Raw genomic sequence first — 15596 nt, 5'->3', positions numbered from 1 at the left:
GAGAGCCACACAGAACATTTAAATGTTACGCAAAAATAGAAAGCACCACAACACTGAAAGTCACCAACAATATTATATGTTGCTAGCTAGCTAGTTAGCTGTGGTTTGCCAGCTAGTTAGCTGTGGTTTGCCAGCTTGTTAGCTGTGGTTTGCCAGCTAGTTAGCTGTGGTTTGCCATCTGCTTGGGCCAGAGATATTAAAGAAAGGAGGAGATCGGAATCCCAATGAATGATGGAACGTATAACACCGAACCCAAATCAAAATCAAATGTATTTATATAGCCCTTCGTACATCAGCTGATATCTCACAGTGCTGTACAGAAACACAGCCTAAAACCCCAAACAGCAAGCAATGCAGGTGTAGAAGCACCTTCACAGCAGACAACAGACTTGACAGCAGACTGTCAACCAATTGCGTTAAAGTTGTCATGCTGCGTCAGGTGGTTGCTAAGCTAATCGGCACGCTATCCCTTCTCAAAGTCAGGGTATGAGTCGAGAAAGTACGTAATGTCACGAATCCAAAGCTATACCATTTTTCAGAGAAAACCATTGAAAATTAGACCCTGGTCTCAATTGGGTTCCCCTGATTAAATAAAAAAAGTTAATCAAAAATAAAATATACAATATTACAGAGAACAAGTTAATTAATTAATTATCTATAAAAGATTTGTAAGTCGCTCTGGATAAGAGCGTCTGCTAAATGACTTAAATGTAAATGTAATGTTGTGCTTCTTGTTCACGAAATTCATGCTGATGTTGGGTTTTTGAGCTAGCACCCAATTGATTCCCATTCACTCCATGAAGGAGTGCTCTCCTTGTTGTAGAATGCACCGCGTGGCCCATTGACAATGCATCGGTAACGTAAACAATGGCCGTTAATTTGATTCCTATCTCCCACAAAGTAGATCTGCTCTGGGTTGCTAACTAGTTAGCTGCGGTTGCTAGCGTGGTAGCTGTGATTGCTAGCGAGTTAGCTGTAGTTTCCTAGCCGCTTCAGGTTTGTTCATTTCCAACACAGCCATAATATGGAGTCTGAATGTACAAAAGGATACTTGCAGAAGGTCTCCATGACAACAGGTAGGTCCAGGTTCAGGAAGCCGAAGCGAGGAGCAAAGTTGGTCAGACTGACTGTGGAGGACAGGACAGGCATTAAGACAGACAGACAGGCATTAAGACAGACAGGCATTAAGACAGACAGGCATTAAGACAGACAGGCATTAAGACAGACAGACAGGCATTAAGACAGACAGACAGGCATTAAGACAGACAGACAGGCATTAAGACAGACAGACAGGCATTAAGACAGACAGACAGGCATTAAGACAGACAGGCAGACAGAGTTATGGTTAGTTGGTCAGACAGGAGGGACAAAAACAGGACAGACAGAGGACAGTGTCTGTGTTAGGGTTAGTTGGTCAGACAGGAGGGGCATTAACACACACTGACCTGCATATTGGAGGTGAGGAGGGTATCCCACAAACAGCATCTGTGTATTGGGTGGATGAGTAAGACGGATCAACCTGGTCTGGTTCTCCAGTGAAGGTGTGACACAGACACTGGGTGAGTGTGTGTCAGGGTCTGTGTCAAGATGTGTGTGAGTGAGGCAGTCTGCGTTGCTGCGACACACACGGCTTCCAGACAGCATCTTACGAGCCGGGAGACACGCATACTGAAACATAACCAGCAGTTAGTCCAATATCTGTGTGTGTGTGTAGGGCTGTACCCCACCCTCAAACCCTGGCCCGCCCGAGAGTCGTTTGTTCTTTCAACCAATCGGTCAACATTTTGAAACGTGTATTTTGCCATATATAGACACACCCTGTGTTTGATTAAATTAACTCTATGCACCGAGCTGGTCTGATGCTTTAAGCACTGTGTGATTAAATTAACTCTATGCACTGAGCTGGTCTGATGCTTTAAGCACTGTGTGATTAAATTAACTATGCACTGAGCTGGTCTGATGCTTTAAGCACTGTGCGATTAAATAATTAAGACATGGAGCCTGAGATGAAGATAAGCAGAAAATAAAAATCTGGATCATCGTCCTACCTTTACGCTCGTTAAGTTACTAGTAATAGCCTACACCATGGGTCAGCAAGCTCTTCCATCAGCAACTGTATCTTATCATTTCTAGCGACCTGCGTGCCAGTTATGATTTCCATGGAACAGTATTATTTCAACTATAATAACATCTTCGTCAAATCACTGTCGTGGTTAAGCTAAACTGAATCTAAATGAAAATGATAAATGTAAAAGCTAAAATGTATAATTTGAGCTAACCTTTTTCCTAACCTTCCAATTGGCTCATTCATCCCCCTCCTCTCCCCTGTAACTATTCCCCAGGTCATCGTTGTAAATGAGAATGTCAACTTCTCAGTCAACTTACCTGGAAAAACAGGGATAAATAAAAGTATAAAATGAAGACTAAATTCTGCAAACCTGCTAAGGGAGGGTACATTCCAGTCATAGCTGTAGTCCACCAAGTGAGAACCCTATGCATGGTCTATATTATCACCTATAGTCTAGCTAACCCTATGCATGGTCTATATTATCACCTATAGTCTAGCTAACCCTATGCATGGTCTGTATTATCACCTATAGTCTAGCTAACCCTATGCATGGTCTATATTATCACCTATAGTCTAGCTAACCCTATGCATGGTCTATATTATCACCTATAGTCTAGCTAACCCTATGCATGGTCTATATTATCACCTATAGTCTAGCTAACCCTATGCATGGTCTATATTATCACCTACAGTCTAGCTAACCCTATGCATGGTCTATATTATCACCTATAGTCTAGCTAACCATATGCATGGTCTATATTATCACCTATAGTCTAGCTAACCATATGCATGGTCTATATTATCACCTATAGTCTAGCTAACCCTATGCATGGTCTATATTATCACCTATAGTCTAGCTAACCCTATGCATGGTCTATATTATCACCTATAGTCTAGCTAACCCTATGCATGGTCTATATTATCACCTACAGTCTAGCTAAATAAAGGTTCAATTATTACTTTTATTTCTTTTAAATCACCTGTAGTCCAACTGAAGCAGCATAGTGCCTATAAATACATGGGCTGAAGCATTTACACTACTGGACACCCGAGACATGGATTTTAAATCACCTGTAGTCCAACTGAAGCAGCATAGTGCCTATAAATACATGGGCTGAAGCATTTACACTACTGGACACCCGAGACATGGATTGTTATCCATGATCCCATCCAGCAGGCGGTACCGGTACATCAAGGCTCTCACAAACAGACTCCTAAACAGCTTCTGTCCCCTGGTCATAAGATACAGGACTGTTTTTCTAGCACAGACTGGAATATGTTCCGGGATTCTTCCGATGGCATTGAGGAGAACACCACCTCAGTCACTGGCTTCACCAATAAGTGCATCGATGACATCGTCCCCAAAGTGACTGTACGTACATACCCCAACCAGAAGCCATGGATTACAGGCAACATCCGCACTGAGCTAAAGGGCAGAGCTGCTGCCTTCAAGGAACAGGACTCTAACCCAGACGCTTTTAAGAAATCCCGCTACACCCTCAGACGAACCATCAAACAGGCAAAGCGCCAATACAGGACTAAGATTGAATCGTACTGCATCGGCTCCGACGCTCGTCAGATGTGGCAGGACCTGCAAACTATTACAGACTACAAAAGGGAAGCACAGCCACAAGCTGCCCAGTGACACGAGCCTACCAGACGAGCTAAATCACTTCTATGCTCACTTCGAGGCAAGCAACACCGAGGCATGCATGAGAGCATCAGCTGTTCTGGACGACTGGGTGATCACGCTCTCTGTAGCCGACATGAGGCCGCGGGCCAGACAGATTACCAGGATGGATGCTCCGGACATGTGCTGACCAACTGGCAGGTGTCTTCACTGACATTTTCAACATGTCCCCGATTGAGTCTGTAATACCAACATGTTTCAAGCAGACCACCATAGTCCCTGTGCCCAAGAGCACTAAGGTAACCTGACTAGATGCCTACAGACCCATAGCCATGAAGTGCTTTGAAAGGCTGGTCATGGCTCACACGAACACCATTATCCCAGAAACTCTAGACCCACTCCAATTCACATACCGCCCCAACAGATCCACAGATGATGCAATCTCTATCTCACTCCACACTGCCCTTTCCCACCTGGACAAAAGGAACACCTACATGAGAATGCTGTTCATTGACTACAGCTCAGCGTTCAACACCATAGTGCCCTCAAAGCTCATCACTAAGTTAAGGACCCTGAGACTAAACACCTCCCTCTGCAACTGGATCCTGGACATCCTGACAGGCCGCCCCCCCCCATGTGGTGAGGGCAGGAAACGCTGATCCTCAACACTGGAGCCCCTCAGGGGTGCTTGCTCAGTCCCCTCCTGTACTCCCCGTTCATCCACGACTGCATGGCCAGGCACGACTCCAACACCATCGTGTAGCACAACAGTGGTAGGTCTGATCACTGACAATGACGAGACAGCCTATAAGGAGGAAGTCAGAGACTTGGCCGAGTGGTGCCAGAACAACAACCTATCCCTCAACTGTGTAATGATCATGCTGTTTAATCAGCTTCTTGATATGCCACACCTGTCAGGTGGATGGATTATCTTGGCAAAGGAGAAATGCTCAGTAACAGGGATGTAAACAAATTTACAGCAGGATTAATACACGCTCCTAGTGACAGGCAGGAAGTTAAGGTTAGGAAAAGGGTTTGGGTTAGCTTAAATGCACACGATTGTCAAGAGCAAATTGATTACTACTCTTTGCTCTGGGCAAAGGACGAACACAGTTCACCAGAACCCTGCTGAAATGTTAGTCAAAAGCAGGAATAGGCTGCAAAGGTGCAACCAGTACAGCCCAGTTCGGTTAGTCACAACATCCTGTTTCAGATCAGACCAGAAGAAGTTAAGCAAGATATGGTCATACATCTTGTTGAGCCCAAGATGGCCTGCCATACTACCATCATGAGCCAACCTATATCTCTTGTTGAAGTGCAATTGGAATGACAATTTGAGATACACTGGGACAATAGTCCTGCCCAGAAGTGTCGCTAGAACGCCATTTCCTCATTAGAACACCATCTGTCAAAGAATCCTCCCATGAACTTCATCAAACTCCTTCTCTGGCCATATCTTAGCAGAAAAAGGGGAGAGGGAAACATATTTACTAGACATTGAAGTGTCAGCTGTAGGGAGCCTCTCTTCAGCGGATCTACAAACTCGCTCACCTTTGGGGTTTGCAAAGGAGAAGTCAACTCAGGAGGTTTACTGAAATCAGGATCACCCATAAACGTCTCAGACAGATCGACCATGGTGGGATCGCTGACATCCTCAACACTTGACTTGCTTCTGGTGACTTTCTTAGACATAGTGCGTGTAACGGCACATGCTGGGAAGTCGACCGATTAATAAGGGACAATTTCAAGTTTTCATAACAACCGGTAATCAGCATTTTTCGACACCGTTTATGGATGATTATATTACATTCCAGAAGGAAACTGCAGGCTGACCACCTGCTACGCCTGATACGCGAGTGCAGCAAGGAGCCAAGCTGCGTGGCAGGCTGACCACCTGCTACGCCTGATACGCGAGTGCAGCAAGGAGCCAAGCTGCGTGGCAGGCTGACCACCTGCTACGCCTGATACGCGAGTGCAGCAAGGAGCCAAGCTGCGTGGCAGGCTGACCACCTGCTACGCCTGATACGCGAGTGCAGCAAGGAGCCAAGCTGCGTGGCAGGCTGACCACCTGCTACGCCTGATACGCGAGTGCAGCAAGGAGCCAAGCTGCGTGGCAGGCTGACCACCTGCTACGCCTGATACGCGAGTGCAGCAAGGAGCCAAGCTGCGTGGCAGGCTGACCACCTGCTACGCCTGATACGCGAGTGCAGCAAGGAGCCAAGCTGCGTGGCAGGCTGACCACCTGCTACGCCTGATACGCGAGTGCAGCAAGGAGCCAAGCTGCGTGGCAGGCTGACCACCTGCTACGCCTGATACGCGAGTGCAGCAAGGAGCCAAGCTGCGTGGCAGGCTGACCACCTGCTACGCCTGATACGCGAGTGCAGCAAGGAGCCAAGCTGCGTGGCAGGCTGACCACCTGCTACGCCTGATACGCGAGTGCAGCAAGGAGCCAAGCTGCGTGGCAGGCTGACCACCTGCTACGCCTGATACGCGAGTGCAGCAAGGAGCCAAGCTGCGTGGCAGGCTGACCACCTGCTACGCCTGATACGCGAGTGCAGCAAGGAGCCAAGCTGCGTGGCAGGCTGACCACCTGCTACGCCTGATACGCGAGTGCAGCAAGGAGCCAAGCTGCGTGGCAGGCTGACCACCTGCTACGCCTGATACGCGAGTGCAGCAAGGAGCCAAGCTGCGTGGCAGGCTGACCACCTGCTACGCCTGATACGCGAGTGCAGCAAGGAGCCAAGCTGCGTGGCAGGCTGACCACCTGCTACGCCTGATACGCGAGTGCAGCAAGGAGCCAAGCTGCGTGGCAGGCTGACCACCTGCTACGCCTGATACGCGAGTGCAGCAAGGAGCCAAGCTGCGTGGCAGGCTGACCACCTGCTACGCCTGATACGCGAGTGCAGCAAGGAGCCAAGCTGCGTGGCAGGCTGACCACCTGCTACGCCTGATACGCGAGTGCAGCAAGGAGCCAAGCTGCGTGGCAGGCTGACCACCTGCTACGCCTGATACGCGAGTGCAGCAAGGAGCCAAGCTGCGTGGCAGGCTGACCACCTGCTACGCCTGATACGCGAGTGCAGCAAGGAGCCAAGCTGCGTGGCAGGCTGACCACCTGCTACGCCTGATACGCGAGTGCAGCAAGGAGCCAAGCTGCGTGGCAGGCTGACCACCTGCTACGCCTGATACGCGAGTGCAGCAAGGAGCCAAGCTGCGTGGCAGGCTGACCACCTGCTACGCCTGATACGCGAGTGCAGCAAGGAGCCAAGCTGCGTGGCAGGCTGACCACCTGCTACGCCTGATACGCGAGTGCAGCAAGGAGCCAAGCTGCGTGGCAGGCTGACCACCTGCTACGCCTGATACGCGAGTGCAGCAAGGAGCCAAGCTGCGTGGCAGGCTGACCACCTGCTACGCCTGATACGCGAGTGCAGCAAGGAGCCAAGCTGCGTGGCAGGCTGACCACCTGCTACGCCTGATACGCGAGTGCAGCAAGGAGCCAAGCTGCGTGGCAGGCTGACCACCTGCTACGCCTGATACGCGAGTGCAGCAAGGAGCCAAGCTGCGTGGCAGGCTGACCACCTGCTACGCCTGATACGCGAGTGCAGCAAGAAGCCAAGCTGCGTGGCAGGCTGACCACCTGCTACGCCTGATACGCGAGTGCAGCAAGGAGCCAAGCTGCGTGGCAGGCTGACCACCTGCTACGCCTGATACGCGTGTGCAGCAAGGAGCCAAGCTGCGTGGCAGGCTGACCATCTGATACGCCTGATACGCGAGTGCAGCAAGGAGCCAAGCTGCGTGGCAGGCTGACCACCTGCTACGCCTGATACGCGTGTGCAGCAAGGAGCCAAGCTGCGTGGCAGGCTGACTACCTGATACGCGAGTGCAGCAAGGAGCCAAGCTGCGTGGCAGGCTGACTACCTGATACGCGAGTGCAGCAAGGAGCCAAGCTGCGTGGCAGGCTGACTACCTGATACGCGAGTGCAGCAAGGAGCCAAGCTGCGTGGCAGGCTGACTACCTGATACGCGAGTGCAGCAAGGAGCCAAGCTGCGTGGCAGGCTGACCACCTGATACGCGAGTGCAGCAAGGAGCCAAGCTGCGTGGCAGGCTGACCACCTGATACGCGAGTGCAGCAAGGAGCCAAGCTGCGTGGCAGGCTGACCACCTGATACGCGAGTGCAGCAAGGAGCCAAGCTGCGTGGCAGGCTGACCACCTGATACGAGAGTGCAGCAAGGAGCCAAGGTAAGTTGCTATCTAGCATTAAACTTATCTTATAAAAAAACAATACATATTCACTAGTTAACTACACATAGTTAATGAAATTACTAGGTTAACTAGCTTGTCCTGCGTTGCATATAATCAATGCGGTGCCTGTTAATTCATCATCGAATCACAGCCTACTTCAACTTCGCCAAACGGGGGATGATTTAACAAAGGAGCGTCCGTGAAAAAAGCACAATCGTTGCACGAATGTACCTAACCATAAACATCCAATGCCTTTCTTAAAATCAGAAGAAGCATATATTTTTTAAACCTGCATAGTTAGTTAAAAGAAATTCATGTTAGCAGGCAATATTAACTAGGGAAATTGTGTCACTTCTCTTGCGTTCATTGCACGCAGTCAGGGTATATGCAGCAGTTTGGGCCAACTGGCTCTTTACGAACTAATTTGCCAGAATTGTACATAATTATGACATAACATTGAAGGTTGTGCAATGTAACAGCAATATTTAGACTGATGGATGCCACCCGTTAGATAAAATACGGAACGGTTCCGTATTTCACTTAAAGAATAAACGTTTTGTTTTTGAAACGATAGGTCATTAATATGGTCGAATCCGGAAACTAAGGCTCGTATTTCTGTGTGTTTATTATAATTAAGTCTATGATTTGATATTTGATAGAGCAGTCTGACTGAGCAGTGGTAGGCAGCAGCAGGCTCGTACGCGTTCATTCAAACTTTACTGCATTTGCCAGCAGCTCTTAGGAATGTTTGCTGTACAGGGCTGTTTATGACTTATGACAAGCCTATCAACTCCTGAGACTAGGCTGGCAATACTAAAGTGCCTATTAGAACATCCAATAGTCAAAGATATATGAAATGCAAATGGTATAGAGAGAAATAGTTGACGCTTCATAATTCCTAGAATAACTACAACCTAATATTTCTTTGATGGGAATGTTGAAGAACTGGGGATATTGAACCACCAGCTTTCATATGTTCTGAGCACGGAACTTAAACGTTAACTTTTTTTACATGGCACATATTGCACTTTTACTTTCTTCTCCAACACTGTTTTTGCATTATTTAAACCAAATTGAGCATGTTTCATTATTTATTTCAGACTAAATTGATATTATTTATATATTATATTAAGTTCAAATAAAACTGTGCATTGTTCATTCAGTATTGTTGTAATTGTCACTACAAATAAATAAATATTTAAATAATAAATATCCAGACAATTTTTTTCTATTTATATATATATATATATTTTACAATTAATTAATAAAATTAGCCGATTAATCCATATCGGCCTTTTTGGTCCTTCAATAATTGGTTTCGGCGTTGAAAATTCATAAACAGTCGACCTCTACACGCTATGGTTCTGATAAACCATCAAGTTCCTCTACTCTGGGTTTCTTACAAACAACAAGATTTGACACGAACTTCCCTCCAGCCAAATCGTTTCCGAAAATGAAGGAGACCCCACCTTCACTGTTAGAAAATGACTGATACCTTGCAGTAGGAGGTGACTTATCTTGATTGCTTTTTGCATAGGGATAACTACTGGGTGCCTTGTTATGTGAAAGTAGTTTTGTGTGTCAACACAAACTCACCTGGAAGAACTGAGCTCTCGCAATTTTTTTAACTGCTTGAGAAGTATGAGTGTCTTCAAATCCTCAAGGTCTTTGACCTCTTCAGAAAAACCAAACACTGATCAAAAAGACATGCTAATTCTCTTGCGAACTCAACGTGGCTTTGTGATTGTCTTTCATAATTTACGGAACAATTGTCTGTAAAACTCTGACTCGTAAACCCAAAGGATAGCAAGTTTAACAGTGTCACAATCTGAAATCTGGTCAAGAGCTAAAGCAGATTCCACTTTCTGAACTTTTCCCACAAGAACACTTTGGAGGACGTGGCAATCCGCTCAAACAGTAAAATATACATCCACCTCCTTCTCCATGAAAGGCGGTACAAGCCAGCTGTTCTGATCAAGATCAAACTCTGTTGAGGGTGCAGGATGGCCTGACTGGATTCAGAGTGCTTCCAGATCCATCTCTTTAAATCAAAAGGCATGTGAACGTTCTTCTTGTTCTAGTGTGGCTGCACGTTTCCTTGTGCTCCAGTCCTAGTTTCTGTTGTTTCCATTTTGCCTTTAGTTCTATCTCTCTCAGTTGCACATCTATGAGGTATACTCTACCACCCATAGGACCCTTTCCATCATCCTCTCTCTATGGGGTATACTCTACCACCCATAGGACCCTTTCCATCATCCTCCCTCTATGGGGTATACTCTACCACCCATAGGACCCTTTCCATCATCCTCCCTCTATGGGGTATACTCTACCACCCATAGGACCCTTTCCATCATCCCCCCTCTATGGGGTATACTCTACCACCCATAGGACCCTTTCCATCATCCTCCCTCTATGGGGTATACTCTACCACCCGTAGGACCCTTTCCATCATCCTCCCTCTATGGGGTATACTCTACCACCCATAGGACCCTTTCCATCATCCTCCCTCTATGGGGTATACTCTACCACCCATAGGACCCTTTCCATCATCCTCCCTCTATGGGGTATACTCTACCACCCATAAGACCCTTTCCATCATCCCCCCTCTATGGGGTATACTCTACCACCCATAGGACCCTTTCCATCATCCTCTCTCTATGGGGTATACTCTACCACCCGTAGGACCCTTTCCATCATCCTCCCTCTATGGGGTATACTCTACCACCCATAGGACCCTTTCCATCATCCTCCCTCTATGGGGTATACTCTACCACCCATAGGACCCTTTCCATCATCCTCCCTCTATGGGGTATACTCTACCACCCATAGGACCCTTTCCATCATCCTCCCTCTATGGGGTATACTCTACCACCCATAGGACCCTTTCCATCATCCCCCCTCTATGGGGTATACTCTACCACCCATAGGACCCTTTCCATCATCCTCCCTCTATGGGGTATACTCTACCACCCGTAGGACCCTTTCCATCATCCTCCCTCTATGGGGTATACTCTACCACCCGTAGGACCCTTTCCATCATCCCCCCTCTATGGAAGGATGTCCTCCTCCACCAAAGCAGTAAAGACTAACTCCTTGACTACTGCTTTCTAGTCAGCACCTGCAACTTTGATATCATAATGCTTTGCAATGACGAGCAGATTCACCTTCATACATTTATCAAGCATCTCCCATGTAGTTTTTCACAAATGCTTCCAACTTAAAGTCCATGTTTTTTTTTGTTTTTTTCTAAGTGTTTATGCACGATGATTCTACCCGTCTTGTAACCCCTCAAGGTGGATGTCAGTGATAAATTCGACCACAAAAGTGTATTTTGAACACTCGAATATCTGAGCACAGCAGAGTTCAGAGTAGGTGATTAGAGATATTAAATGGGAAACAATTCCCAGATGAGCCCCCATTTTGTTACGTTCCCCAACTAGAAAAACAAATAATGTCACTCAAACAGAAGGGAGAAATAATAAAGAGTCACTGACAAATCATAACTAAACAAGTGGGGTTCTAGGAGGGGTTCTAGGAGGGGTTCTAGGTGGGGTTCTAGGTGGGGTTCTAGGAGGGGTTCTGAAAGACACTCATACAGTTGACTAGTAGCAACAACTGGAACTTAAGACACCCACCATGAGCCCACTAAATTTGCCCACTAAGAGACAAACAAAAGAATAACCCATACCAACTTAAAGACAGGAAGCAAACCAAAAAGGTGGAGCAAAACAAAAAAAAACAGGATCAGATATAGGATTGTTTTTCTAGAAATCAAATAGGAGCCAACTAAAGATGTTGACCCTCCACCTCTCTCAAGGAAACTGGAGCACTGGGCCAGCCAATAGAAACCTGTGGTAGCACAGGTGTAACACCTACTGACTAAAGAGACGGACAAGCCAGTACAGGTGTAACACCTACTGACTAAAGAGATGGACAAGCCAGCACATTTACTGACTAATGAGGTGACACCAATCGGTGTGCTAAAGGTCAAACCTCAAAACATACAATGGAAAAACCAAAACCTGTAACAGCCGGGAGAAGGGAATTATATTATTATATTCTGCCATAGGGCACAACGGCAACTTTAGCAGCAAGGAATGGATTTGGATTTCATTGCGGATCTACAAACACGACCTCTCCAGAATCCTAATGACAGAAAACCGTTGCAGGGACGGGACTTTAACCCCTACAGACACCCCCTGATGGACATATTTATACATTTTGGTGCATGCCAGGTAGCCGAGGTCTACCTCTGTGTGTAATCAGGCCAGGTAGCCGAGGTCTACCTCTGTGTGTAATCAGGCCAGGTAGCCGAGGTCTACCTCTGTGTGTAATCAGGCCAGGTAGCCGAGGTCTACCTCTGTGTGTAATCAGGCCAGGTAGCCGAGGTCTACCTCTGTGTGTAATCAGGCCAGGTAGCCGAGGTCTACCTCTGTGTGTAATCAGGCCAGGTAGCCGAGGTCTACCTCTGTGTGTAATCAGGCCAGGTAGCCGAGGTCTACCTCTGTGTGTAATCAGGCCAGGTAGCCGAGGTCTACCTCTGTGTGGTACACATAGAGGTTGACTCCAATGCTTCCCACAGTTGTGTCACGTTGACTGGATGTCCTTTGGTTGGTGGACCATTCTTGATACACACAGGAAACTGTTGAGCATGAAAAACCCAGCTGCATTGCAGTTCTTGACACAAACCGGTGCTCCTGGCACCTACTACCAAACCCAGTTCAAAGGCACTTCAATATTTTGTCTTGCCCATTCATCCTCTGAATGACACACATACACAATCCATGTCTCAATTATCTCTAAGCTTAAAAATCATTATTTAACCTGCCTCCTCCCCTTCATCTCCACTGATTGAAGTGGATTTAACAAGTGACATCAATAAGGGATCATAGCTTTCACCTGGTCAGTCTGTCGTGGAAAAAGCAGGGTTTCACAATGTTTTGTACACTCAGTGTATGTAATGGAGAATTGATAGACTACCAATCAAAAGGTAAACAATTCACACAATGAAGTTATGAAATAATGAATGAGCACGAATTGGCGGGAGAACGTGCATTCTGGAGCCCCGCCTTCTGAGTCTTAATCCCGTTCCTATTGGACTATACCATACCTGCAGTGTCCTCAAAGGATTTGTCTACTGAGAGGGGAACGGTTCAAACTGGTGTCACATATATTTGCGACCGCTCGACAAACAGGCTATCAACCAAACAATCGACCAGTCAACTAAATGGGGTCAGCCCTATGTGTGTGTCTGTTTGTGTGTCTCACCTCCATCTCCTGTAGTTTGGTGTAGGAGAAGCAAAGATCAGTCAGACTGTTGTTACTGCAGCATTCTATGGAAGTATCCAACCTCCTGTAAACTACAGGGAGAGATCAGACTGTTGTTACTGCAGCATTTTATAGAAGTATCCAACCTCCTGTAAACTACAGGGAGAGATCAGACTGTTGTTACTGCAACATTCTATAGAAGTATCCAACCTCCTGTAAACTACAGGGAGAGATCAGACTGTTGTTACTGCAGCATTCTATAGAAGTATCCAACCTCCTGTAAACTACAGGGAGAGATCAGACTGTTGTTACTGCAGCATTCTATAGAAGTATCCAACCTCCTGTAAACTACAGGGAGAGATCAGACTGTTGTTACTGCAGCATTCTATAGAAGTATCCAACCTCCTGTAAACTACAGGGAGAGATCAGACTGTTGTTACTGCAACATTCTATAGAAGTATCCAACCTCCTGTAAACTACAGGGAGAGATCAGACTGTTGTTACTGCAGCATTCTATAGAAGTATCCAACCTCCTGTAAACTACAGGGAGAGATCAGACTGTTGTTACTGCAGCATTCTATAGAAGTATCCAACCTCCTGTAAACTACAGGGAGAGATCAGACTGTTGTTACTGCAGCATTCTATAGAAGTATCCAACCTCCTGTAGACTACAGGGAGAGATCAGACTGTTGTTACCGCAGCATTCTATAGAAGTATCCAACCTCCTGTAAACTACAGGGAGAGATCAGACTGTTGTTACTGCAGCATTCTATAGAAGTATCCAACCTCCTGTAAACTACAGGGAGAGATCAGACTGTTGTTACTGCAGCATTCTATAGAAGTATCCAACCTCCTGTAAACTACAGGGAGAGATCAGACTGTTGTTACTGCAGCATTCTATAGAAGTATCCAACCTCCTGTAAACTACAGGGAGAGATCAGACTGTTGTTACTGCAGCATTCTATAGAAGTATCCAACCTCCTGTAAACTACAGGGAGAGATCAGACTGTTGTTACTGCAGCATTCTATAGAAGTATCCAACCTCCTGTAAACTACAGGGAGAGATCAGACTGTTGTTACTGCAGCATTCTATGGAAGTATCCAACCTCCTGTAAACTACAGGGAGAGAGGGAGGGGACAGAGACAAAGAGAGGAAGAGGAGAGTGAGAGAGCGAGAGGAGAGAGTGAAGCATTAGTAACATTGGTGTGTGTGTACCTCGACCATGGGCCCAGCTGGGTTGCAGGGTGTGTGTTGGGATGCAGTATCCAGTCTGAGGTGTGTGAGTGTGGATTGTGAGACAGGAGTTCCAGTCCTCTACTGTTCTGACATCACAATCCTCCAGCCCGGTCACCATGTCACCTATTGACAGACCTCTAGGACCATCTGCAGGAGAGCCCTGACACACACACACAGATAGAGTTAACAAACACTAGATCGTTACCTTACAAGAGGGATAAACCAGTGTGTTCACACAAACACACTAGAGCTGGGACAATAAACAAATGATCGACACGGGAATTTAGCTGATATCGTTCATTATAAGTAGCCTATACTAGGGAAATGTCAAGTTTGAAATGAAATACGTTTGTTAATCTGGGGGATTGTTAATTGGACAAATGATGGCTTCAGTCGTAGTAGTTCAAAGGAAAATAAAAACGGTGATGCACATTCATGTTAGAAACTTAGCGTTCTATTCATCATTATCGTATCAATTCAGCTCTTCACACTACTGTCCCACACTAACCTGCACCACCTCAGTGACGAGGGCTCCAGCCCCAGTGTAGTAAACAGGAAACAGGAAGACAGGCAACAGGAAGAGGAAACACAATGCTGCTACACACAGCACAAAGTTATGCCACACCCCTAGAGAGAGAGACAGAGAGAGAGACAGAGACCGAGACACAGAGACAGAGAGAGAGAGACAGACAGACAGAGGCGAGTTTTGAAGATGGTTAGTTAAAACGTGTTCACCGTTAGAGAGTGGTATCTTAGTGATCACCTGCCAAGTGGTTGAACAGATTTGATTCAACATGAACAGAAAACAACGGACGATGTTCTGGTTAGAGGACCCAATAGTACACACGCTCTCTTAGTTGAGATGTGTGTCAATGTGTGAGAATCTTACCTGCACAGAAGATGCGTAGCTGTTGGGCAGGTGAGATGAGGTTGAGGTGTGTGGTGAAGAGATCTACGAAAGCTCCGGGATACACCACGAACACAAACACACCGAAACCATTCACACGTACCTGCTCCCTACACACACACACACACACACACACACACACACACACACACACACACACACACACACACACACACACACACACACACACACACACACACACACACACACACACACACACACACACACACACACACACACACACA

The 15596-nt window shown here is 46.8% G+C and overlaps 1 protein-coding gene across 1 annotated transcript in view; it reads right to left on the bottom strand.

The window, feature by feature from the left end:
* Nucleotides 1-15596, bottom strand: part of mbtps2 (membrane-bound transcription factor peptidase, site 2) — a 56999-nt gene that overhangs the window by 18595 nt on the left and 22808 nt on the right. Inside the window, exons 5-10 of the mRNA XM_046355384.1 lie at nucleotides 15334-15461; nucleotides 14953-15071; nucleotides 14424-14604; nucleotides 13208-13299; nucleotides 1446-1668; nucleotides 1052-1127 (exon numbers count right to left, since the gene is read on the bottom strand). Coding sequence (XP_046211340.1) covers nucleotides 1052-1127; nucleotides 1446-1668; nucleotides 13208-13299; nucleotides 14424-14604; nucleotides 14953-15071; nucleotides 15334-15461 — 819 coding nt within the window. The remainder of the gene's footprint in view (nucleotides 1-1051; nucleotides 1128-1445; nucleotides 1669-13207; nucleotides 13300-14423; nucleotides 14605-14952; nucleotides 15072-15333; nucleotides 15462-15596) is intronic.

Source organism: Oncorhynchus gorbuscha, linkage group LG07 (genome assembly GCF_021184085.1).
Source record: "Oncorhynchus gorbuscha isolate QuinsamMale2020 ecotype Even-year linkage group LG07, OgorEven_v1.0, whole genome shotgun sequence".
NCBI lineage: Eukaryota > Metazoa > Chordata > Actinopteri > Salmoniformes > Salmonidae > Oncorhynchus > Oncorhynchus gorbuscha.
Note: the sequence above shows the minus strand (reverse complement) of the source record. Positions and strands in the feature narration are given on the sequence as shown.